At 44.7% G+C, this 24,506-nt stretch overlaps 2 protein-coding genes across 7 annotated transcripts; one reads left to right on the forward strand and one right to left on the reverse strand.

Moving 5' to 3' along the window:
• Positions 1–339: 339 nt before the first annotated feature.
• FAM210B (family with sequence similarity 210 member B) lies at positions 340–5,359 on the forward strand. 4 transcript variants are annotated; one of them, XM_075571596.1, is made up of 4 exons: positions 1,365–1,830; positions 3,895–4,070; positions 4,619–4,786; positions 4,898–5,359. In XM_075571596.1, the coding sequence occupies exons 1-4, from the start codon at positions 1,516–1,518 to the stop codon at positions 4,899–4,901; spliced, it is 663 nt and encodes a 220-aa protein (XP_075427711.1). In that variant the 5' UTR covers positions 1,365–1,515; the 3' UTR covers positions 4,902–5,359. The 4 variants fall into 4 exon arrangements, with proteins under 4 accessions (XP_075427709.1, XP_075427711.1, XP_075427708.1 ...); XM_075571594.1 differs by lacking the exon at positions 1,365–1,830 and adding an exon at positions 340–1,171 and having other exon boundaries at positions 4,619–5,359; XM_075571593.1 differs by having other exon boundaries at positions 1,386–1,830; positions 4,619–5,359.
• Positions 5,360–9,038: 3,679 nt separating this feature from the next.
• Positions 9,039–24,437, reverse strand: AURKA (aurora kinase A). 3 transcript variants are annotated; one of them, XM_075571609.1, is made up of 9 exons: positions 24,354–24,437; positions 21,308–21,370; positions 18,945–19,227; positions 16,695–16,749; positions 13,930–14,121; positions 13,016–13,154; positions 12,219–12,367; positions 10,933–11,107; positions 9,039–10,190 (listed from the first exon to the last, which is right to left on the reverse strand). In XM_075571609.1, exons 2-9 carry the CDS (start codon positions 21,359–21,361, stop codon positions 10,005–10,007), a joined length of 1,233 nt encoding a protein of 410 aa, XP_075427724.1. In that variant the 5' UTR covers positions 21,362–21,370; positions 24,354–24,437; the 3' UTR covers positions 9,039–10,004. The 3 variants fall into 3 exon arrangements, with proteins under 3 accessions (XP_075427724.1, XP_075427723.1, XP_075427722.1); XM_075571608.1 differs by having other exon boundaries at positions 24,297–24,433; XM_075571607.1 differs by lacking the exon at positions 24,354–24,437 and adding an exon at positions 21,515–21,889.
• Positions 24,438–24,506: the final 69 nt, after the last annotated feature.

Below are 24,506 nucleotides of genomic sequence, written 5' to 3' on the forward strand. Positions count from 1 at the left end.
GAGGGAGGGATAGATGGATAGTGAGAGAGATGGAGGCAGGGAATGAGAGAGAGATGGAGGGAGGGAGTGAGAGAGAGAGAGGGATAGATGGATAGAGAGAGATGGAGGGAGGGAATGAGAGAGAGATGGAGGGAGGGAATGAGAGAGAGATGGAGGGAGGGAATGAGAGAGAGATGGAGGGAGGGAATGAGAGAGAGGGAGGGATAGATGGATAGAGCGAGAGATGGAGGGAGAGAGTGACAGTGACAGTAAAGAAAGAGGACAGGGGGAGGAGATCAAAAAGAGGAGGAGAGATAAGGGGCACAGAGCAGTGAGAGGGAAGGAAATGTGTCAGTGTGGGGGTGGGGTATAGCAGAGTAGGGAAGTGCTGCTGTGTGCAGGAGAGTGCTGCGTGCATGTAAAGTATTGCATAGGAGAGCAGGTTGTGCAGTGAAAGCAGCACACTGCAGTGTAGTAGTGGTGTTGTGAGGATTATAGTGCAACTTTGAGTGTAGCACAGAATAGTAGATTTGTTGTAGTAGTGTGCTGTTGTGTCTGTTGTTGCTGACACTGTGTGAGTGTGTGTTGCTGCCACTGTGTGTGTTGCTGACACTGCGTGTGTGTGTGTGTGTGTGTGTGTTGCTGACACTGCGTGTGTGTGTGTGTGTGTGTGTGTGTGTGTGTGTGTGTGTGTGTGTGTGTGTGTGTGTGTGTTGCTGATTCTGTGTGTGTGTGTGTGTGTGTGTGTGTGTGTGTGTGTGTGTGTGTGTGTGTGTGTGTGTGTGTGTGTGTGTGTGTGTGTGTGTGTGTGTGTGTGTGTGTTGCTGACAGTGTGTGTTGCTGACACTGTGTGTGTGTGTGTGTGTGTGTGTGTGTGTGTGTGTGTTGCCCGCCCATCTCCATGCTTGGCATCTCAGGCCTCCTGCTCCCCAGGCTCTGGGTGCTGCGGCCTGGGCTGGTGGTGCCGCGCGGGGCCGCGGTATGTGCGGGGTCTGTGCGGCCTGGGCTAGTGGTGCCGCGCGGGGCCGCGGTATGTGCGGGGTCTGTGCGGCCTGGGCTGGTGGTGCCGCCCGGGGCCGCGGTATGTGCGGGGTCTGTGCAGGCTCTCAGTGACTGGGCCCCGCTGCCCGGCCCCCGGATCTCCCTGCGCGGCCGGGACATGAGAGCTGCGGCGGGCACAGAGCTGGCACAGGTGGGTGTGAGGGGCTCAGGGGGGGGGGGGGGGGGTGAGGGGCAAAGAGCTGGCACATGTATGTGTAAGGGGCACAGATCTGGCACAGGTGGGTGTGAGGGGCACAGGTGGGTGTGAGGGGCAAAGAGCTGGCACATGTATGTGTAAGGGGCACAGGTGGGTGTGAGGGGCAAAGAGCTGGCACATGTATGTGTAAGGGGCACAGATCTGGCACAGGTGGGTGTGAGGGGCACAGCGGGGTGTGAGGGGCACAGAGCTGGCACAGGTATGTGAGGGGCACAGCGAGGTGTGAGGGGCACAGAGCTGGCACAGGTGTGTGTGAGGGGCACAGAGCTGGCACATGTATGTGTAAGGGGCACAGATCGGGCACAGGTGTATGTGAGGGGCACAGGGGGGTGAGGGGCACAGAGCTGGCACAGGTATGTGTGAGGGGCACAGAGCTGGCACAGGTATGTGTGAGGGGCAAAGAGCTGGCACAGGTATGTGTGAGGGGCAAAGAGCTGGCACAGGTATGTGTGAGGGGCAAAGAGCTGGCACAGGTATGTGTGAGGGGCAAAGAGCTGGCACAGGTATGTGTGAGGGGCAAAGAGCTGGCACAGGTATGTGTGAGGGGCAAAGAGCTGGCACAGGTGTATGTGAGGGGCACAGAGCTGGCACAGGTGGGTGTAAGGGGCACAGGGGCTGTGTGCACATACTGGGCGAATTTCATGCACCGTGTGTGTATTGCAACTGTATATAAAGATACCTAGTGAGTGCAGGCTTATTGCTACCTTTACCCACGTGTCCTGTATGTAACGTGCGTGCACAATGACTGTACATACAGAGTATTATCTACACACCGGTCACTTTGTGCATCCGGCATTAAAGCCTGGGAAATTCCTAAATCCAGCAATCTTGTGTGTTGAGGTTTAATGAAGAGAACCTTTTTTGTTCTTACCTCGCTTGTTGTACACCTGGGTAATATGGTACAGATAGTCCTCGCTATCCAACGTTTCACTTTACAACCAATGGCATATCCAACGCAACCCTATGGGCGGTTTTTCGATGCCGGAATGCGTTATCCGACGCCTGAATGCGTTATCCAGCGCTCACCGCCACTGATTAACATGGGACTCACTTTACAACGGTGTCACTATCCAACGCTACTTCCAGAACGGATGCCGTTGGTATTGCTTAAAAATCTGTATGTACTGTACGCCAGCCCTGGGCTCTGATAAGCACCCTGTGTATAACACCTTTTATTCCTGCCATGCAAATATCCACGGGCCCGGGTCTTTTGACCAAACAGTATGGTTATTAACCCATTACCTGCCTGTGGGTGCTGCAGCGCATTACAACACTGTCTTGGAAGCCTCCGGATTTGGGGGAACAGAGCTGATGTACCCACTTGTTTGGTTTTCAGTAGGAAAAAATAACATTTGGCAGAATCTGCTGTTTGTGTAATCGCATTTTGCTGCCAGAATTCTAACAATGCTGTTTTTCCTAGCAGTGAAGAGGTTAATTGTATTTTAGGGACTTAGGGCGGTTTTTTTCCTCTTTTTTTTTTTTTTTTGAAATAAGCAAAATAGTTTTTACTAACATGTAAAGTATTGGGGCACGGTCTGAGGTCATTTCTCATATCTCACTGTGGCCTTCGCCAGACCGAAATGATTGATATCATACACAGCCATCTGGGTTAACACCCTTTTCTCCTGCAAACCCACCAGCTAAGTCACAGAAAAACCCTTCACCTATACTATACATTCTGTGCTAATGGTAGATTGTTTTGTACGTGACTGATCTCTTAAGAATAACTTTATTTCATATAGCGCTTTTCTCCCAATGGGACTCAGCACTTCAGTTACAGTATAGCGTGCGGTATGCAGCACATAGGAATATTAGACACAGCCCCTGCCCAGGTGAGCTTACAATCTGTTTTTGGTGTCTGAGGCACAGGGGGATAAAGTGACTTGCCCAAGGTCACAAGGAGCTGACACCGGGAATTAAACCAAGTTCTCCTGATTCACACTTGCTGTTATTGTTATCGGAGTCGGCGTCTTTACTCGCTCCTCCTCTTAATACACTGTTTCAGCAAATTCTTTTTTTTTTCCTCCAAGAGAATGATACAACAGATATCACATTCTGGGGCAATGTGTTGCAGCTCCTTGTACCACTGAACGGTATAGGACAGTTGGCCGCAACTAAAACTCCACTGGTATTCCGCCGCCGGGACATTTCGCAGCAATGTCCGCGCCCGACCGCTGTCTGCCGCGCTCTCGACTTGACAAGCCAGGTCTGTGGCGACCGCCCGCTCCGACAACAGCATGTTTAATTGTCCTGCAAAGGCCAAGGCCGCTCCGACACGTCATCTTTAAATGTTCCGTGCGGGACCGCTACAATGCCTAGACAGGCTGCTCCGACACGCCATCTTTAAATGTCCCACGCGGCACTGCTTCAATGCCTAAACGGGCTGCACCGACACGCCATCTTAAATGTCCCACGCGGGACATTTAAACGTGCAGTTGTAGGAGTGGGCGGTCGGGACATGCAGTTGTCGGAGCGGCAGACCTGGCTGGGCGGGCGCAGGAGTGAACATCGCGGCGATGTGTCCCGGCGGCGGAACGTCAGCGGCTGTTTGTCCGTGGCCAAACTTCCCATTACGACCACTGAATTGGTCACTACCCCCCCACTGTGTGGTGATGCATTTAGGTTAAGCTTGTGAACTTCATACTGTTTTTATTTAGGGCTCCAGTGATCGTGTTGGGAAAGAAGCCACCGACCCTACAAACAGCAACGGGAAGAAACCAAACAAGAGGCAGCAGTTGAAAAAAGTGTTTAAGGAGTATGGTGCTGTGGCGGTATCATTCCATGTTGGCATTTCATTAGTATCTCTGGGGCTATTCTATGTGATCGTTTCAAGGTGAGTTCGATAGACAAATGTACTTTGAGGCTGGCAAGAGCACAGTTGCAGGCCTTTTTGTTTCTTTCACATTGAGACAACTTCATTCAAAGCAAAGGTTTGCTCTACAATGCACTGCTGGCCACTGGGGAAACATTTAGAAAGATATCAGAAAGAAGGGAATAAGAAAATTTGCATGATGCTCTGGTCAAGTGCTAGGCCTATTTGTAAAGTACAACTGAATGTCCCCACCTCGTTATCAGTGACAGAGTAGGGTCCTCCGCCAGGGCTAACCATTAGCTGGTCCTCCGCCAGGGCTAACCATTAGCTGGTCCTCCGCCAGGGCTAACCATTAGCTGCTCCTCCGCCAGGGCTAACCATTAGCTGCTCCTCCGCCAGAGCTAACCATTAGCTGCTCCTCCGCCAGAGCTAACCATTAGCTGCTCCTCCCAGGTTATACTTTGACATTTTCTGGCAAAGCTCTATATCTGTAACAGAAAATGCATAAACTCAAACCTTTTCTTTCGTGACATTTCACTTGCTAATTTGTTTTTCTTCCTCTTGTGCAGTGGGCTGGATATTACTTCCCTTCTCCTTAAAATTGGCTTCAGTGAAGCTGTGGTTCAATCGAAGATGGCAGCAGGCACAAGTACCTTTGTGTTGGCGTATGCCATCCATAAACTCTTTGCTCCTGTTCGTATCAGCATCACCATAGTTTCTGTTCCCTTCATTGTCAGGTATTTCCGAAAGATTGGCCTGTTTAAGCCTCCTTCTCAAACCCTTTAGAATATTAAAGGAAGAAAAGCAGTTTTATGCAGATAGTAAGTTTCTACAATTCCTATTGATAGGTGATCAGCTTTATTATGCAAAGTGTTTGACCTCAACCACACCAAGTATGTCCATGGACAAATGCAGAACTGAACGCAAATCTATAATGGTGGCACACTGGAGAAGAAATCAAGGTTACAATGGACTTTTCACACAAGGGGAATCTACTAACCAGGTGTGTTGCAGATCATATCTCTGACAAACGCCATTTCTTTGTAGACGTACTTGCAAGAGGTTTCAAGACATCCCAAGTACGAAGACCGTTCATATTTTTTCATTAGACGGTACTGCAACCGTTGACCATACACATCCCTTGGAATAGGACAACAAGTACTTACACCTAACACTATGCATCAAGCAGCTTGTTTTTCTCCCTGGCGTTTAACACAAAACCGCCTCGCAGTGCAAGTGAAAACTCAACATTTGCAAAACTCTTGGTGCCTTGTTTGTAACAGCCAATAAACGTTTGGTAACATTTGCAATTAGCTCGTCCATTAATATGGGAAGAATATAGATATTAGTACAACTGATCAGTGAGCAGCTCAGATACTATGCATTTTTTTATGTGCTTTATGCAGGCCTGAAATATACATTGTAGACCTACATCAGGTTTTTTAGTAGTTCTCCTTCATGGTTTGTTTGCTGAGGTGCAGTAGAAGAAAGCTGCAAAAAAAAAGTTTTAGAAAGTGGGTTTGTTTGCAAAGGAATTTTTTTTGCAGCTAATGGACCAGATACATTTTAAATTCCACGAGATGAAATCAAAGTTTTTTTTAGAAGAGATTCCTGACTCACTTTTGCAGCTGAAGGGTTAAGTCATGTTACTATATACAACGGAGAACACAGACTTATGGTTTGAGGTGCCGTGAATTTTACTTTGAGACCCTAAAGCTTCAATTCCTTCCACATTGAATAACCAAAAAATGCCTTAAATAAAATAATGTTTCACTGGAACTCATACTTTCCATGACAATAGCTGGATCGAGGATTATGTTTTGGTCCTCGTTTTTTTTTTTTTTTGATCGCCTTTAAGCGGGTGAACCTAATTCCCTTTAAATATCAAGTAACACCAGTGTTTCGTGTGCCACGGTGAAATGTATTTATAGTAATTCCCTTGTGGGATTGCTGTGTCGTATGATGCTGCCGTTTGTTCTACAGTTGTCAGGAAAACTCAATTTCATTCCAGATCTTTACAACAGAATTAAAGTCATTATGAACCATGTACAATAATCTAAGAACAAGAATTCACCGAATTGACTCCAGGGATGCTTTGTGTATCAACATTTATTTATAAGTATATATTCACAGCGCTGGGATTCACTGTCTGTTTTACACAATATTTATACCTGCACTGATTCTACGGTTGATAGTCCTACCCTAGAATAAAGCAGTTTGTTTGATTAAAGCGCGACGGCAGCTATATAATCTAATCAGTGTGTATTCCATTCAGCTCTTTGAAACAGTCGGTTATAGGCCAGATGGTGATGTCATTTAAGAAACTACAGGTCCGATTTAGCGTAAGCCAATAGTCGTAGGATAAACGCATAGCGTGGGTGCTAATGGATGTTGGCGGCTCATAAAAATAAGACCCCAGGAGAGCTGTGGGTGGCGGGTTGTTAACAGGTGGAGCAGAAGCATTTCTGTTGTAATTTATTAAAGTTAGCTCAACATGTGCAATTAAACATTAAGTAGCACCAGTCTTTTAGTATTAGCGTCGAATTAACAGCTGTACTCAATTTAAGATCCCTTTTTAATTATGCACCTATAGGAACCAGGTGCCAGACCAAAAAAAAATAAGGAAGTCTACAGTGGAGCAAAAGTCCAGCCAGTTTTAGCCAGGCTTCTGCGCCTGTGCAGAGCACCCTACACACTGCTCAAGTTTATTCTTACCATGAAACTAAGAATCAATAAGTGAATAATCCATCAGCACTGAAAGATACAAGTGACAATATCTAAATGAAATAAAAGTCCAGAAACAACTATTAAAGCAGCAGAACAAAAAAATAAATTCCTGTTTTTGCTAGGATTGAAGCAGAGTCCCCAGAGCTGAGCCCCATTAATTTCCGCTCCGGAGGACCTCTTCTTTCAAAGAGAAGGTGCTTGTAGCCTCCCTGGCTGAGGTTTAAAGGTCCCGCATCACGTGGACCAATGGCCGCTTTTCAAAGCTCCTGTGCCTTGCGGGCTAATAGGAAGCTGTGACATCAAGGGTAGCTTTCTATTGGCCCAGTACAATAAGCTGATATAATAAACTGATGTCCCAAAATTGAATTCTGTTGAGGTCAGCTTAATAACTCTTGATTAGATAAATCAGCTAGCGCTCTTGCCCTATATTGCAGTAATATACTGTCACAGATTAAAAACACATAAAAATAACCCTAGTGAAGGGAATAACCCAGATCCCAAAGGTGGGAGACGTAGACGAGTCAGGGGGGACTTCTTCCCCCCCCCCCCCCCGCACCCCCCCTCCCTTTCCCACTCTCCAACCCTCCCTCCATCCCCCCCCCCCTCTGTCTGTCTACCCTCCTCCATTCCCTACTATGGAGGGTAGTATCTCCAGAGCTAAAATTAATGGGGTTTAGCAAAAAAAAAAAAAAAAAACACCTTTTATTTAAATACGTGGCCTGCTCCTCTAAAAGGAATATCTCGTGGTATTGCTGCAGGCAGGGTGTCAGTCCCTCCATGTAAGAACATCTACAAAAATGAAACAGCGCAAACCCCATAGTGTAATTATAAGTTCCAGATACATTTCCTGGAGCCATAAGACCAACACCTTGAAAATAGGCAAATGTGTTTCTCACTGGGATAGTACTGGAGACCAGATTCAGTAAAAAGTTATAAATGTATTCGAACATGTCAGACCACCAACACATCTCACCCCTTGGTGCTTTGTCAAGGATGATATTTGTAATGACATGGTAGCTTTTTTTAGGCTTCATGAAAATGAAAAACATCCAGAAAGGAAGTATTTAAAGGGTTAGACTTCATGTGACAGCCGAGGGGGTGCCACTCAAGTACCCCCAGACATTTTACGTAAGCTGGCCTAAAAATACACATCAGAGCAGCTTCCCCTTTAACCAAGCTTCCTTCTGCAAGGCTCTCCTCCAGCACAGTCAGTTCCCCAAATAAAGTTACAGGCGTGTGCAGATGCAATTAACCAACCTTTCTAGACAAATATCACAATGTATGATTGCAAAAGACATACTACACAGACAACCTAAGACCTTGTGATATTTTAAAAGCAGCCGTAGCGCCTAGATACACCAGTCATACTAACCACCAAGTTTAACACTACCCATAACGAACAAGTCATGTGCTCCCATGAAGAGCATAGCTTGAACTAGAATTGATGTCCGTGATGAGTGTCTGGTCACTAACCTGTTTAACATAACACGGATGTGTTAACTTTAAGGGGAAAACCTAAACTTGGGGTTACTTCCATCTAGACATAGAAATAAGGGTTTGGCAGTATCTGGATTGGTGTAATGTCAACTCAGCATGACATTTCCTTCGTCCCATTTTGCATCTTTTATTTGAAGCATTCTTGTCCTTGCTGAAGCTTATGTTCTCGTCATAAGGTAAGCATTTGAAATATTGTAAGCCGTCATGAGCAGGGCCCTCATCACCTGGTTTGGTAGGTCATTCTGTTTACATAAATCTGTACCATGCTGCTGAATATTTTCTTTATGAAGTGCCTGGGAGGTTAAAATGAAGCACCCCATAACCCACTGCAGTCCAAGAGGTTTCAATGAGCAGTTCATGTTTATAGCAGCAAGTCAGCACAGGTGCACATGCAGGGAGGGTTCATTATGTAAATCTATAAAAGGCTGTATTGGATAGAGACATGTCCTCACTTGGACCTGGATAAAGAGCCTCATGAAGAACGAAACCTCAATCTTCTGGTCTTTTATATTTGGCTGAAGACCAGTGGAGTGCCATGTGTTCCTATTGATGGGATGTATGAGAAATATGGCCAAAGTGCAGGCCCTGCTCTGGGGACAAGATAAACATGTAACTTGGGCTCCTGGGAAAGGGAGAATTGCTTCTTTATGGTAGTTTCATACCCTAGTATTGAGTTAGTTCGGGAACCGGTGCTGCAAGTTGAGCATGGGCTCATTCTTTGCCTTATTTATCACCAAAAAATTTTTAAAAAAACAATGATTAGTATTTTAGGTTATAGGTTTTTATTTAAACAAAAAGTAATCATTCAGAAACAGTTACAAGACAGAGAACATTTAAAGTACTGTACTATTGTTGCATAATTTTCCAACGTATTTACATGTAGTAAGACACCTTTTCCATTCACTCCAGATTCAAACAGCTGTGCATTTGTGACAGCAATAGCAGCCCAATAAATACGTTCAGGCAATCAAATGGATATTGCACCAACCAAGTAAACTTAATCCAACCATGGAGTTTTATTCAGCATGCCACATCCAGCCTTGGCACAATTGTTCTTGTGGTTTTTGTTTTAGCTTCAAACGACTGGCAATTCATTTTGTTTTATCAACTTAAAAGATCCCTTCACTCAAAATACAGTAGTCTGATTCAATCAGAACAGTTGTAAAACCCTTTTTTTTTAAAAAATAAAGTCAAGGGACTTGGCATCAGATGACTACAGCACGGTCTCAGAAACCATCACGATAGAACAAGAAACCTTAATCTGCAACATCATTAAACAATGTAAAGTTACCCTGCGGTATTTTTCCCTGGAAATGGCATCTGTGGACCGTTTCAGGTCCCAAAATGAAGTTAGGTGTTGAGCAAGCCGTCTAGCACTAAAATAGGTGTTAAATGCCAATATGGGATAACCGTTTAGTGCTGTGCGCTAGCATTGCTATTAAGATATCCATCTTAAAAAAAGGATTATACATTACATGAAATACTTATGCCAAAGCTACACAATGTCAGTTGGCTGGTAAGTCTGTAATAAGCCAGTGACACCGCTTATTAGAAGTTGTACAGGTGAATGGAAGTAGGCTTGTAATGTTGCTTACAGTGAACCAACCTGTGTTTTACAACCAGTGCAGAATTACCAAGCAAGTCTATGAAATACCCCTCTCGTGAGGAGAACGACTAGTAGGTGCAAAATGTAATGCAGTCTCACAGTTGGAAGTTTAAAACCCTCAGCTTTTACTGAGCTTGTGTGCCCTCAACAGGACCCTCTTTCTTCCTGGGATGCTTGGTAGAACTTTCAACAATCCATGGATGCTCAAAGACGTCTTTCAGTGGCAGCCTATGGTTTGGGTTGTGTTTCAACAGTTTGGAGATGAGATCTCTGGCGCCCTCCGACACATATGGAGGAAACTGAAATTCAACCTAAAATGGAAGCAGACGTTAATGTCGGCGTCATTGCTGGTCTAATGATTGCAACCGCCAGTCACTGAAATGGTAAGAGAGACATAAGCCAACAGGTCTCCCAAGAACTTTCCATATCATTTTAGCCATTTCCTCTCCCTTTATGGACAGCCCAAGTACAGTTCTGTAGTACCACAGGGGCATGAGATGAGCCGGATTGCCTTAAATCCAGAGCTCTGCTTACTCTAGTGCAGGGGTGTGCAAACTTCCTGCACTGGCCCCCCCCCCCCGCTGTGTCATTTGACGCCACATCTCCATGGCAACAGGTATCAAATGACACTGCAGGGCTATGGAGATGTGGTCTGAAGCTGGGTTAAGTGAGCCAAGCCCCCCTACAAAGTCTCCTAAAAGCCAAGCCCCCCTGCTCTAGTGCAACTCCTACCACCAAGCCTTCAATAATCTATAATTGAGAATCAGTATTTAATTTTTATGTTATAAAAATAAACATGTCCCTGCAACTATAATGCTCCAACAATAGGCTAGGAATGGGACTGCACAAAACCTGCCAATGGTCTTGAAAAGCAATTTAACATTCGTAGTCCCCCTAATCCATGATACGCTACATAGATATCCGCCTTTTAGCTCCTGTGGGATTCAGCAAGGTTCACTGGAGCGAGAGCCGTCAGGAACGGTGGAAAATCTGCAGTATCTTGGCAGGATGTAGAAGTGGCATTTAATAGTCCTGGCTACTTTGCCCCCTTACCTTGGAAATCCGCCGGTAAGTTTCTTGGTGCGTGTCGGTTTCGAACGGAGGCTTCCCAACAAGGAACTCATAGCAGAGAACCCCGAGGCTCCAGAGATCAACCTTTTCATCATGCATCCGGCCCTCAATCATCTCCGGTGGTAGATAGTCCAGGGTGCCACAGAGTGTGGTCCTCCTGTTAAAATGCAGAGTAAACGTGTGGAGATGAATGTTGCAGAGTGTCATTAACAGTAAAAGGCACTCTAATACCAATTAGACACTCAAGTCATGTCTAATAGATAGACGTTCGTTCCCGTTTTTTGCCACCCCCGCAAAAAAAAGCCAAAGAGGGAGCTTAAGAAAATCAATTTCCATTAGTATGCATTCCACAGGAATCATCCAACAACCAGCTGTTAGTCTTGCCATAACTAGCATATTTAATGGTAGTTATTAGCTACAAGGCTCAAAGTGCAACTACTCCAAAGAAAATGGAGAAAGACAGGAAATCGATACTTCTGACAAGTCATACAGCTCACATCTTAAAAAAGGCATAGGAAAAATAAAGCCAGGTTTCAGGTCCACAAATGTTCAAGTTCAGCCAATTTCTCTGGAGTAGTACATCAGAAAACTCAAGATATTTTTGCCAATCATTTTAGCTACTTTCTCCTTTGAAACTAAAGGCAAGCGATCCCATATCGACATGTACATTTGCTGGGTCAAGGTGACCGGCATAGAGGTTTACGCTAAGAATTCCAAGAAGGGAAGGCAAAGCAATTCTGACTTCCAAGAACCCAGAGTTGCCCTCTCAGGGGTATTTCTTACATTAAAATAAAAGCCACACAAGCTTTATAAAAATAAATGAAGTGATGTGGATGATTTAGACAAGTAAAGTAACTAGCTTTGAGAGCGACAGGAAGCTATGACTGCATATACAGCTCTTCACGAAATACCTCATTATAAGAGTCATTTTAAAGAACAGATTGTGAGCAGGTTTGTTTACTTGCAGCCTTGAACAGTTTTTTTTAAAATACCACTGTTTGTTTCAGTTGAAGTCAAAACATGCACTTTTAAACCTACAACCTTCAATATAGCAGATGCTTACAAGTACAATAACTCGTCATTCCAGCATTTGTAGTGCTTAATGCATTTCTATTTAGGGACTAAAACAGTGAGAGAGTGTAAAAATGATGCTTGGTGTAGATGGCCTACAACGCTTCCCAAACACTAGTCTTTCAGAAGTGATTTTTCCCCTGTGCCGGAGGTTTGAGATAAATATGCACCGTTAGAAACGGTGATGGAGGACTTACCTGGAGGACGGGGCATGGACTGACCAACCAAAGTCAGCAATCTGAAGTTGTCCATTGGAGCCCAGCAGCAAGTTCTCGGGTTTAATGTCTCTGTGAATTACTTTCTTGGAGTGGCAGTACAACAGGGCATCTGCCAACTCTGTGATGTACTGTTTAAAAAAAAAATGTATATTTGTTTCATTAATAGGAGACGATACAGAATATAAACGATCCCATGCTCTGATTTTATGGTCAGATCACTGACTGCATAAGGGAGAAAACAAATTTTGCACTGCGCCAATTCAATAACCAGCTGTTACAGGTTTTAGCCATATAGCTCCTAATTGTAGGAAGAATTCAGGCAACTTAAGGACAAAACCACAACGAACCGTCTGACTTTTTGTACAGGAATGTAACCATGGGGTCCATCCAGAGCTAAACAGGACCATTATTAGCTCTGGGGACCCCTGGTTAAAGATACTTGCTGGTGAAACTACTTGTATTACTGCCTGGTTTTTAAAGGGGGATTGAAACGGCCAACCAATAGGACACCACAATGGATGTTGGAGGTTCCAGCCATTTTGTTTACCCCAGGGAGATTTACAAAAGGGTAAGTTCATCTGGGGGTCCCCAGAGCTGAATAGTAGTAGTTTCACTGTTTGGTTGCTGTAATATCTTAACCAGCATGATAGTTACCTGTGTAAACAGCTATATCAGGTCCTCATCTAACATAGTACAGGAATGGAAGGCGGACCTGCCAGACACTCCATGCCAGACTGTGAAGAATAAAGCCATATTATGGTGTGCTAGATACATACTGTAGCAGTCCTCAGGTCATCAAATTTGGAGCATCTCTGAAGTTCTCTATACAGCTCTCCACGGGGTGCGTAGTCCAGGATCAGGTAGACTCGTGTGGCATCATGGAAATAGCCATATAACCGAAGAATGTTGGGATGTCTGGAGAAAGGAAGGTATTGGGTCAAGTCAATTACACCAAGTCAAGAGGTTCACGTTTAAGTGAAGACACTTCTTTGGGGCTTATTCTAGAACAGGGGTGCTCAACTCCAGTCCTCAAACCTCCCCATTAGGTCAGGAAATCCCAGCTTCAGCACAGGTGGCTCAGTCGAAGGAGGGGCTTGACTGGAGTTGAGCCCCCCTGTTCTAAAAGCTCTGAAGAGGCCAATCGCATTTGGATCTTATAAAATACAAAAGTCTTCCAAAAGATGCTAGATCAGAAAAGATTCAGGAGCAGAAGGGCAATTAAGTTCATTGTAATTCGATACATGAACAATAAAACATTTTTACAAGCATTTAGAACAGGGGCGGCCAACTCCAGTCCTCAAGGGCCACCAACAGGTCAGGTTAAGGATATCCTCATTTCAGCACAGGGGGTTCAATCAAAAATGACAGCCAACTGTTCTGAAGCAGTGATATCCCCAATACCGGGCCTGTGGGTGGCCCTTGACTTTGTTGGCCACCCCCGATTTAGAACATCTCTACCATATATATTTACGAGTTTCCATGTACTTAGATGCTTAAGCAACTGGTACAAAATTACATGGAAAGTCCAAGTGACATAAGGTCCTTTGTGGGCTAGATCTGGCCTTCCAGGTGAAGAGTCCTTTCCTAAATGATAACATGTGCAGTCAAAACAAGGACCTTCAATATTTTCGTTCTGCTGCATCAGTTCATGGTTAACGATTTATTATTGCAGTAAAACCGGTAGCCTCACCTCAGATGAGACTGGATTTCAACTTCTCGCCGTAGCTGATGCTCCACGCCCGCCTTCTCCAGCTGGGTTTTAAACAGAACCTTCAGTGCCAAGATAAATTTAGTTTGCCGCTCCCGGGCCAGATACACATTTCCAAATTTTCCTTTTCCCAGAGGACGTCCTATTTCGAAGTCCTCCAAACACCACTGCTTCCTGGTAAACAGAAACAGGTCTCCCTGGATGAGAAATCTAACTTCATTTACAGTTGTAAAGTCAGCCATGTTTTAGAGAGGATTTAAGCCTAGACATCAACATTACACACCAAAAAGGAGTGTTACCGTGACCTAATGTAAACAAAAGACAAAAAGCTCCAACGCAACCTTCAAGATGGCACATTATATTGTTAAATACCTCTTGTCGTAAGGGTCATGTCATTAATTTCTTTGGCCAAAGCATTTTTAAATCCAACCACGCCAAGGTAACCTTAAAAAAAAAAGTCCCAACAATGCCTGCAAACACTTGGATCTCATTGGCAGGTAGTTAGTGTTAAAGGAGATACCATGGCGTGGTTACAAGCTTTAAAATGCTTTGTCCAAAGAATTTTACTAAATGACCATTACTTATGAGGAGACAAGTATTTTTAACTATACAAGTTATCATACTGATTGAGGCTGTCATGTTTTCTTGCATACCTCAAAATTAACAATGTATATGAAGTGTGAGAGATATATATATGTATATATATATAGCCGTGTTAGTCCAGTTGCGATAGTGCAGAATAAATGAGTTCAGTATTCGGTGATACCTTTTTTATTGGACTAACAATTTATGTCATAGGACAAGCTTTCGAGAGTTCTCTCTTCTTCCGGTCAAGCAATTCTGATATACAAAGGAATCTATAACTAAAACAGTGTGGAGAGAGGGGGGGAAAAAAATACAGATATTTACTGTAGATAAGGTAGGGTGTTAAGTGTTTGAAGCCAGGGGACAGTGTCAAAGAAAGGTGGGGAGGGGAAGGGATGCTGGGGGGGGGGGGGGGTTGGGGGGAGATAAAGTGTGAATAAGAGTGGAGGCAAGCAGGATAATTACAGACAATTTTGGTAGGGTGTGAGAAAACCCATGTCCACATTAAGTCCAAAAACTACAAGGAAGAATGAATATGCACAGACACTCCATACTCCATCACGAAGAAGGAAGATACTGCTCACCTGTGGGACATCACTTCTCACAACCAGATCATTCCATAAATGATCTAAAAATCAAAATCCTCAATGGAATGTTTAAAAGCACCCAAGAACGGAAAACATTTGAACTCGGAATGATAAGACTTTGACACCAAAACCAAAGGACTTAATGTGGACATGGGTTCTCTCACACCTTACCAAAATTGTCTGTAATTATCCTGCTTGCCTCCACTCTTATTCACACTTTATCTCCCCCCCCCCCCCCAGCATCCCTTCCCCTCCCCACCTTTCTTTGACACTGTCCCCTGGCTTCAAACACTTAACACCCTACCTTATCTACAGTAAATCTGTATTTTTTTCCCCCCTCTCTCCACACTGTTTTAGTTATAGATTCCTTTGTATATCAGAATTGCTTGACCTGAAGAGAGAACTCTCGAAAGCTTGTCCTAGAACATAAATTGTTAGTCCAATAAAAAAGGTATCACTGAAGAACACACACACACACACACACACACACACACACACACACATATATAGTGGTTGACAAATCACCAAAAAATCTACTCGCCACCTAGTACCAATCGTGTGCTGCTTGGGCCAATATTTACTCGCCCGGGGGTTAAATCCACTCGCCCGGGGCGAGCAAATGTATAGGTTTGTCGAACACACACACACATATATATCCCAGAATCCCTTGCTGCAGTGTAAGTGCTGGGTGATAAGGGTGAAAGGCGGGGTTGCAGACCTGCCTAAGAGATGCAGATGAGCATACAGTTGTATTTACATTTGCATATTTGCTTTGCTGTGGAGGGTTTTTGTCACTTTTTTACTCACCATAACATAACTCAGTATAGTAACCCCCATCCTTTAGCTTCTTTGCTTAGCCAGTTAATCAACCCCACACTGATGAGACCCATTAAGGTCGAAACAGCTGTCTGTGGGTGGGTTTTCTGGCTATGCACCTTAACCTTGGCTGTGCTCAAATCTGTGACCATGCAGCAAGCTTAAGCCTATAGGGAACCATGTTAAAAATGGTTTTTGAAGCAAAAAGTGGCACTGTGTGCTCATTTGCATGCCATTTCCCAGAATCCCTTGCTGCAGTGAAAGTGCTGTGTGATAATGGTGAAAGGCGGGGTTGCAGACCACACACACTTTTTTTTAAAAAACAGTGACGGTAAGCAACAGGTATTTTTAACCCCATTTACGAAGAAGTGGCCGAATTGCCACATTGTAAATTACTAGGACAAAGGAAAGAACAAATCACCAATAGATAAATGGAGACTCCAGACAGTCAATGCAAACGTGTGTATAACATTAACATGCACGACCTGTCAGAAGACTTAAAAAAAATTAAAAAAAAGGCACGCAGAGATAATCCATACACTATTCTAGAGAAAGTTCTATATAATTAATTGTATATCTGATTGCGGTGAGAAGATCGAGCAGGGAAACAAGCCATTTTATTTTAATTCACCAACTACAGACGTGACATTAGAGCAGATGGGGAGTTAGAATTTACAGTGCAGGTATCCACATTGTACAGTGTAGGAAAGTCATTGGGAGCAGTTGTAAAGTAACAAGGGGAAAATTGTTTAAACATACTTTTTAACCTCACCCCTGGGAAGGTTAGCATTGCCCCTCTGGTCTGGATTCATAGCTGGAACAAAGAAAGGGCAAATGCATCACTTTACACATGCTCAAAGTTACATTAGCTGCAGAAGTAGTAATGACACCACATCCAAGAATGCAGGGAAACCAGACAAGGCTTCATGCATTTTTAAAACATGAGCAGACTTGTGTTACCCCCCCAAAAAAATAAACCACGTCATGCAACATTTCACAGTTTGAACTACTGGTCATTTAGCAAGTTACATCTTGACAAAACCTCATCCATGCAAGGCCGCGCTTATAGTGCGCACGACGGACGACATCACCCCTACTGAAAGTTGTCATTCGCTTTCTGGCGACCAGGTCTTTGATTGGTTCAGAGGCTGTCACATGTAGCGACAGCCTCTGAAAAATCAAATTTGACCGGCTTCAGAAATTCGCGCCGCCAGTGTCGCTCCCACTAAGCGCACGCGACAGCGGCAATGTTTTTCCGAGACGGCGCCGTCCCTATAAGCGCAGCCTAATGCATTCTGTGCAGCAAAGCATTAACCAGCAGTGCAAGATACGACTGTTTATAGATCGCCTAACCCTGTACAATACTATGACCACAGAACGCATCAGCCATGTAACCATTCTCCAGTTTCACTCAGGAGAAAAGGACAATTGGTACAGGAATTAGTTGCACACAGTTCTAAGGTCCCCGGTGGTGACAGAGGTAGGCGCCGCACGCCAGTCACTCAGCTCTGTAGTAGCAGGCCCGTGTCCTTCTTGGTCGGTTCACGAGGCATGTCAGACAGCAGGGGATACAAGATTGTGTTCCCATGTGGTGACGCGGTCACATGGTGCGCTGGGAGCAAATAGGGGAGGAGATAGCTTGGGCCAATAGGAATGCAGATTACTGTGTTGGTCTATTATACTGGCTAATAGTTTCATGTGTGGTGATAGTGCTGTTGGCATGTAAACGATCCTTGGTCCTCCCGTGTGCACAACCCAACAATCTTTAATTATTGATACAACCAGCATGCTACTAGGACAAGGTTTCTGCAGTGCCAGCAAAGTGTGATGCCACAGTTAAACCTCAGTGATGCATGCAATTAGAAAGCACATACGCTGCTACATCTCTCCCAAGGATGAGGCCATAGAGGGGCAGCCGCGCTCCTCCACGCCGACGCTCTGTCAGGAGCGATTCCATGGACTGGCAGGCGAGCCAGCGTGTGCTATCTGGAGACGGGGCAGTGACGTCTCTGGGCCAATAGCCCGCGAAGCGCCGACGTCAACGCGTCGAGCTGATTGTCAGCTGAAAACACCCAGCGCGCTGAGAAACAGTTTCAGCCGTCGGCTGAAAATCCCTGCGCCTCAGCACGCCTGCGGACGCTCGCGGAAGCCCCCTCTAAAGACATCCTCATTGAGGATGACGGGACTCAGCGCAGAGCGTCCACATGGCTCAGCGTAGCTCCCCCTCTATGGACCCAGCCGAAGTTTCATTCTGCAAATACATTTTAAACCATACATGATAGCAATGTCCTCCAGTGCCTGCGCCCACCCCTCCCGTTTTGACCAACCGCCCGCACACTGCCCACAGACAGCAGTTTTAAGCTGTCCACACACAAAGGACGCCAGGCGTGTGTGCAGCAGCCTCCACTGGGGACTTAACTCTTAGGACAAGTGCTCCAGGTCGACAGTCTTGGAATAAAGTCAGTCGGAGCGACAGAAGTGAGAAAATGTAACCAGGCTTTGAAAAGTGTTAAGCATCGTAAGAAACATAACAGATATGGGGCATTAAGATCAGGGACCCCTTCGTTCACAGCTAGAGGCAGAAAGCTGCCCAGTGGCCATCTTGAATTAATCTTCATTGGCGCTGTAGAGCTATGTAGAAACACCCCTAGCAAGCTCAGAACCCAAACCCAGCACACCATATACATTTGTGTAGGTACCGTAGTAGTGTTAGGACTCAAAAAAGGGGACACCATGGCGTGGTTTGCAAGCTTAAAATGCTTAAGACAAAGAACGTAACTAAATGACCCTCACTTATGAAAAACGAACAGATAAGTATTTAACCATATATTTCTCAAATCAGATGTAGTATTGGGGATTTTTAACTGAGTAGGTACATAAAAGCATCATATTTACACCAAGAAAACCGCTAGTTCCAAAAATACTCCCCACAAAACTGGGTGTTCAGAGAATTGCCGTTTTAGTCGCCATCATATAGGACCTCTGTACCCCAAGTAGAAAGGCATTTACCAGGACAGTTGCTTGATTGGGGCTGTTCTTTGCCGTCAGTGGCCACTGGTGGCTTGCAGGGCTGTGGAACCTGAGTCGCAGGCCGCGTTTGTGTGTTCGCCTGATGGTTCAGTGGCTTCGGGTTTGATAAAGCTGGTTTCTGTCCATGAGTAAGGACCCGCTGGGGAGCATTGGAAGGGCATAAAATTCTCTGGGCTGAAAGTCCAACTCCAGGGTGCCTGACCTGGGAAGTTTGCTGCATCACTGGGATACGTTTGGGACCATCAGCCATAGAAGGCAAACTCTGAGAAGAAAATATAGGGTGCGTCTCATTACATAATGAAAGCTTTGCCAACCACCAGAGAATGTCAGCCTCCATTGAACATTACTATGAAGCACTCGCACATATCTTTAAGTTTTACTTTATTTACAAACAGCGAACAGTTGTATTAACTCATAATTACATGCACTTGTTATCCAACCTAAAAACAGCAGATCAATGCTATGCTTACATAAACAGGCAGGCCACGAACAGATCTTTCATTGTACTATTTATATGTTATACGTTTGCTTGCCATTATGCAGGTGACAGATTCATTTCATATCCCATTCGTTTGCCGGAAGCGAGAAATGGCAGCAAACCAAGGTGGTAAAAACATACGCTAAAATAGGCTTCCTAGTCAAATCAGCAGTCCTGATAACACTGTTGAGGTTTGCAGCAGGGGGTCTCCAGAGCTGACGCACGTTAATTTCAGCTCTGGGGACCACCTGCTACCCAAGATAGACCTCTGAAGAGGGTGCCAGTAGCTTTGCAGTTTAAACCAGCCATGTTACGTGGACCAATAGGAAGTCACAAGGGATGACATCATTGTAGAGGGAGAAAGGGGGTGGCCCGGGATTAAAGGGGTTACACCCCATTTGGCCATCCCCTGACCTCACCCGGGAGTCAAAGGATTAACTGGGCTAAGACCCAGAACAGTGATTTAACCCCTGTAATGACACGTGCATGTGTATTCCCCTGTTCCATTGTAATGTTTTATGTTTAACACTGTCCCAAGGTATGGACAAAGACTCAGAGGAATTCCTTTGCATACCAGGATAGCAGATGGCCCCAATGTGTAGGCTTTAAGTGTTGTTCAAAGGGTCTTGTCACCCTCCCTGATGATTTAAGGGCGGAGGAGGCTCAAACCAGAGCAGTCCCCAAGTGTCCCAGTTATCACCTTCCAACAAAGGTTATCTTGCTAGAGATCCAGATGGGTAGACTGGCTGGCATTCCATGTGTAGGTGGGGGCTACAGAAATGAGACCCCAGAGTTCTACTGCGCATGTGCCAGCTAGCAGGGGGGCCTGTCCCAAAATGTGTTCCCCCATCAAAGATTGGCTGGAGATAATTGACCACCAATCACAGGTACTTAAGGTTAAGGATAGAGGGACAAAAGGTTTATAAACTGCTGTTCCCCATATATCCTTTGTCTGTTAGTCTTCAATTTACCATCTGATGATTACCTGATTGCTGAAGAGAAATGCTACATCTAACTTCTCATTCCCCAACCCCTAAGTAAGTGTACTTCTTGTCTGTTACTGTATTACTGTATTATCCATATATCCTTTGTCTGTTAGTCTTCAATTTACCATCTGATGATTACCTGATTGCTGAAGAGAAATGCTACATCTAACTTCTCATTCCCCAACCCCTAAGTAAGTGTACTTCTTGTCTGTTACTGTATTATCCGTGTGTTCACCTATCCTAAGGAATAAAATCACTTTATTATATCTAAGACTGGTTTCAGTTCAGACCCAGTGATAAATATATATCATCTGTTATATATATTTATGTGACCTTATACAGCCTGCCATAATCTCACCGTGACAGGCATGGCTTCCTATTGCCACACATCACATGAGCCACCATATTGATAGCCCCGAATAGGCTGCTACTGGCACCCGAATAGGCTGCTACTGGCACTCCGAGGAATACAGTGTACATACAAAAAGTGGTTCTGCCCAGCCTTAAGGAGCAGTTACAGAGTTTATTTATTTAGAAGCATGGATGGAACCTGGTTGACAATCATCTCCGGTGACCCCCTGCTTCCCCAGATACTGGTTTCTGAAGGTACCATCCCCACCAGGGTGAATATGAAGGGGAGCAGGGGCTCCCGAAGCTGAAATTAATGCAGTTCAGCACCATAAATCAAATGCTCCATTAACCAGCAGAATAAATAAAACTTGTTCAACTGAACCCTTACACCCCCTAATCTGGGAGAAAATCATTTTCAGCAAGATAAGAGGAAGGTTAGAGAGCCGGCTGACCACAAAAAAAAACAAAAAAAACCCATCATGTTTTCTGAAGTAGCCTTGTGTAATATACCGGTAGAAGTCAATTACCTTCACATTGCAGCCAGTAGCACCATTTTGATTTTCCTTGGCAGATCTGTCCATAATGATGCCCTGAAAGAAGAACGTTTTCAATATCTAGTTTGTAAAGACATAAGTTGACAAATACTTTAGTTACACCAAATCACATATGCAAGTTAAAGCCACCCCCAGAAACAGACTGTTATCTCAACATGAATATAACTTGCAGGTAATTACCATTATATATTGCTTTAGTTAAATCCTCGTTTATATGCGGAGCCAAGTCTTACAAAAGGAAATCCACAAAGGTTTTTGCCAACAAGATTAAAAACCACAACTCAAGCAAACGCGTGGCAGGCTGTACATCAAGCAGCCACATGCAGTGCCCGAGCACTGACCAACTGGGAAGTTACATAAACTTTACAAAAAGTTGATGTGATCATAATCATGGCATGTGGTAGCTGTGACGTGGTGATCAAAGGGAAGCGCAAACATGTGGAGATATAAAAAATAAAACTGATGGTGCAGTATTGTGACAAGTCTGACTCCTGACGAAATCCTAAGGGAAGAAACGCGTAGAGTGAAGGTGATTCACAGCCAGCCCTCCAAACCGGAACTCCCGAAGTCTCACTGACGTCACATCCGCCCTGCTGGAACGCAGGAGTGAGACGCACGCTGAGAAGAGGGAAGGAAAAACTGCACCAAGATACCGGAGGCGAGATGCATTGCGTATCTAAATGCTTTTAAATAACATACATCATGTGAGTGTATTGTTCTATTTTTAACCACTTGAATACAGTTTTTAAACAGATCGCGCTATGTTGGCTTTTCTGTGTTTAACCATTTAAGGAATACATTTCCCACACCGAGGTTCCAGCCAGCTTATCATCACTGCAGACATATACCCAAAGATACCTTTACGTACACAGTATCATCCTCACACTTGTGAGTATAAATAACAGCAGACTTAAAGAAGAATACATATTTTTTGTCACAATACTGCACCATGAGTTTTATTTTTTATATCTCCACATGTTTGCGCTTCCCTTTGATCACCACGTCGCCATATTCACCTGGGATTGAGAGCAGTCCTGCACTGGGTCACAGCAGCATTTAAGGATTTGTTTGTATCACTTATATTTATTCAATTTATGGTTTATATGTTAATATTGGATTAACACGTGTTTAAAGCTTATAATAGAGCGCCACTTTTGATATATCACTATTTGCACATGTGGTAGCTGTGCCAGGGTATTACAGTATCTACTGAATTTACTGCAAATACTGCCACATGATCACATACCTGGAGCGATAGATATATCTGCCTAATGTAGATCTACGTATACAAGAGGGGTACGTACCCCTGCAACAGCCGGATGTGTGATATGTAATGATGGTGCTCCCTAGGTAAATAGAAGACATTAAATACTCAAAGAAATACTCTGTACGCAAAGACAATAGCTGCAAGAGGTACCCCTTTATGCGCTCTTAAACAGTCATATATACAGCGATAGTTCAATTTATTAAGAGCTTTAGCACGCTGAGCAGGTGCCGACTGTAGGCTAGTTCCCAGCTGTGGGCATGGGGCGCCTGCATGTGCACCCGTTGCCGACGCGCGCGTTTCACACACACTATCAAGACTTGTCTTCTTATTATAAGGAAAGTGGACATTGAGTACCACTTTGCAAGTCTCTGGTACATAATCCAGACACAGCAAATGAAGGGATTAATTCACCCCTCTGTATCCTGGACTCTTCAGGGTCTGTAATACAGGATACACATGTTTAATGATCGTTTTAACAACCTTTATTTTAAGTGGATATTAATAAAGTGATTTGTTTTTTAAATGCACCATAATACATCCAGGTTTTGATTGAGTGCCCTTACTAGGTTACATTTTCTTTGAGCATTTAATGTAGAACTATACACTTTAAATCAAGAAAGTGCAGTCCAGAGTATAGCCATAAACAAGTTCAAGGTAAACAGTTTCCTTATAAAAGACGCAAACCAACATTAAAAAATCTGAAAATGCAACTTATCTATGCTCTAGGACAGTGTTTTACAACAAGGGTTCCCCGGGCATTCTTGAAGTGTTCCCTGCAAATGTCTAGCCATTTGAAAATTGTATGAAACAGAAGAATTTACAATGCATGGGATCACAGACACGCTATTAGAGATAGTTGGGGGGAGGTTCTTTAGAATTTCAGTTAGTGTTCCTTAACCAAAAAAAAAAAAAAAAAAAAAAAAAAAAAGTTGGAGACCACTGCCCTAGGACAATTGAATATTTATGTTTGATGGAGCCAGGATAGCCAAGTGCAAAGTACTGGGGGGGGAGGGGGGCGGCGGGGAAAAGTTAAATATTACCTAAACCTTCAGAATATGATCAAGTATTAATGTTTTTATTTTTAAATCAGATACAGTACAACTACAGCCACATACAAAATGATAGATATACACACTTTTGGACCCTGCAAGACCAGCTGTGCCCCTTACACAAAGCTTTGTGTTGGATAAGCTGCAGGTTATGGGACTTCCGTAAGAATTGCTTGGCGGTGCCCCCATACAGCACGAATAGAGGAACCGCAATATCTATTTTATACTCACAAATGTTGGTGTAAACACATGTAAAACACTCAAATATATTTAATATACAGGGGGGGGTGTAAGGAAAAAACTTCCTAACTAAAGAAACTCCCCCCAAGATCAGTGTTACCCCACCCAGGCCTCCCTCACCGCTTGATGCCCCCCAGTGAGCGAGGCGCACACTCGGCATGGCCCCCCATAGTGAGTGAGGCGCACACTCGGCATGGCCCCCCCATAGTGAGTGAGGCCCACACTCGGCAGGGCCCACCTCCCAGGCGCACACTCGTGCCCCCCCCCCCAAGGCACGGGCCCCCGGAGTGAGTCGCACACCCGGCAGGGCCCCACTGGGAGTGAGTGAGGCGCACACTCGGCAGGGCACCCTCCAGGCACGGAAGTGAGTTAAGGCGCACACCAGGCAGGGCCGTGGCCTTCTTACCGCTCTCAGCCGTCTCCTTCTCTCCTCGTAAATTCAAACCTCCCGCCTTTTAAATACCTTTAATCCGCTCTCACCGCTGATTGGCTTCCGGGGGCATCGCCTGATTGGTCAGCGGGAGAAAAAACCGTTGGGCGTTACCCAGCAACCACAGGCCGCGCGTGACGTCACGGCGTCCTGGCAGTTGCAACGGTCTTTGTTGCTGCGCATGCG

The sequence above is a fragment of the Ascaphus truei genome, chromosome 15 (genome assembly GCF_040206685.1).
Source record: "Ascaphus truei isolate aAscTru1 chromosome 15, aAscTru1.hap1, whole genome shotgun sequence".
Lineage (NCBI taxonomy): Eukaryota > Metazoa > Chordata > Amphibia > Anura > Ascaphidae > Ascaphus > Ascaphus truei.

Bases quoted from the DNA above. Each gene is read 5' to 3' on its own strand.
- AURKA (XM_075571607.1), bottom strand. The intron at 12,368-13,015 runs GTATGTATCTAG...TTTTTTAAACAG, and splicing joins ATGACCTGAGGACTGCTACA to TACATCACAGAGTTGGCAGA. The intron at 10,191-10,932 runs GTAAGGGGGCAA...CTTCCATTTTAG, and splicing joins CTTACCGGCGGATTTCCAAG to GTTGAATTTCAGTTTCCTCC.
- FAM210B (XM_075571593.1), top strand. From the start codon at position 1,516: ATGTGTAAGGGGCACAGATCGGGCACAGGTGTATGTGAGGGGCACAGG. The intron at 1,831-3,894 runs GTGGGTGTAAGG...GTTTTTATTTAG, and splicing joins GGGGCACAGAGCTGGCACAG to GGCTCCAGTGATCGTGTTGG. The intron at 4,071-4,618 runs GTGAGTTCGATA...CCTCTTGTGCAG, and splicing joins TTCTATGTGATCGTTTCAAG to TGGGCTGGATATTACTTCCC.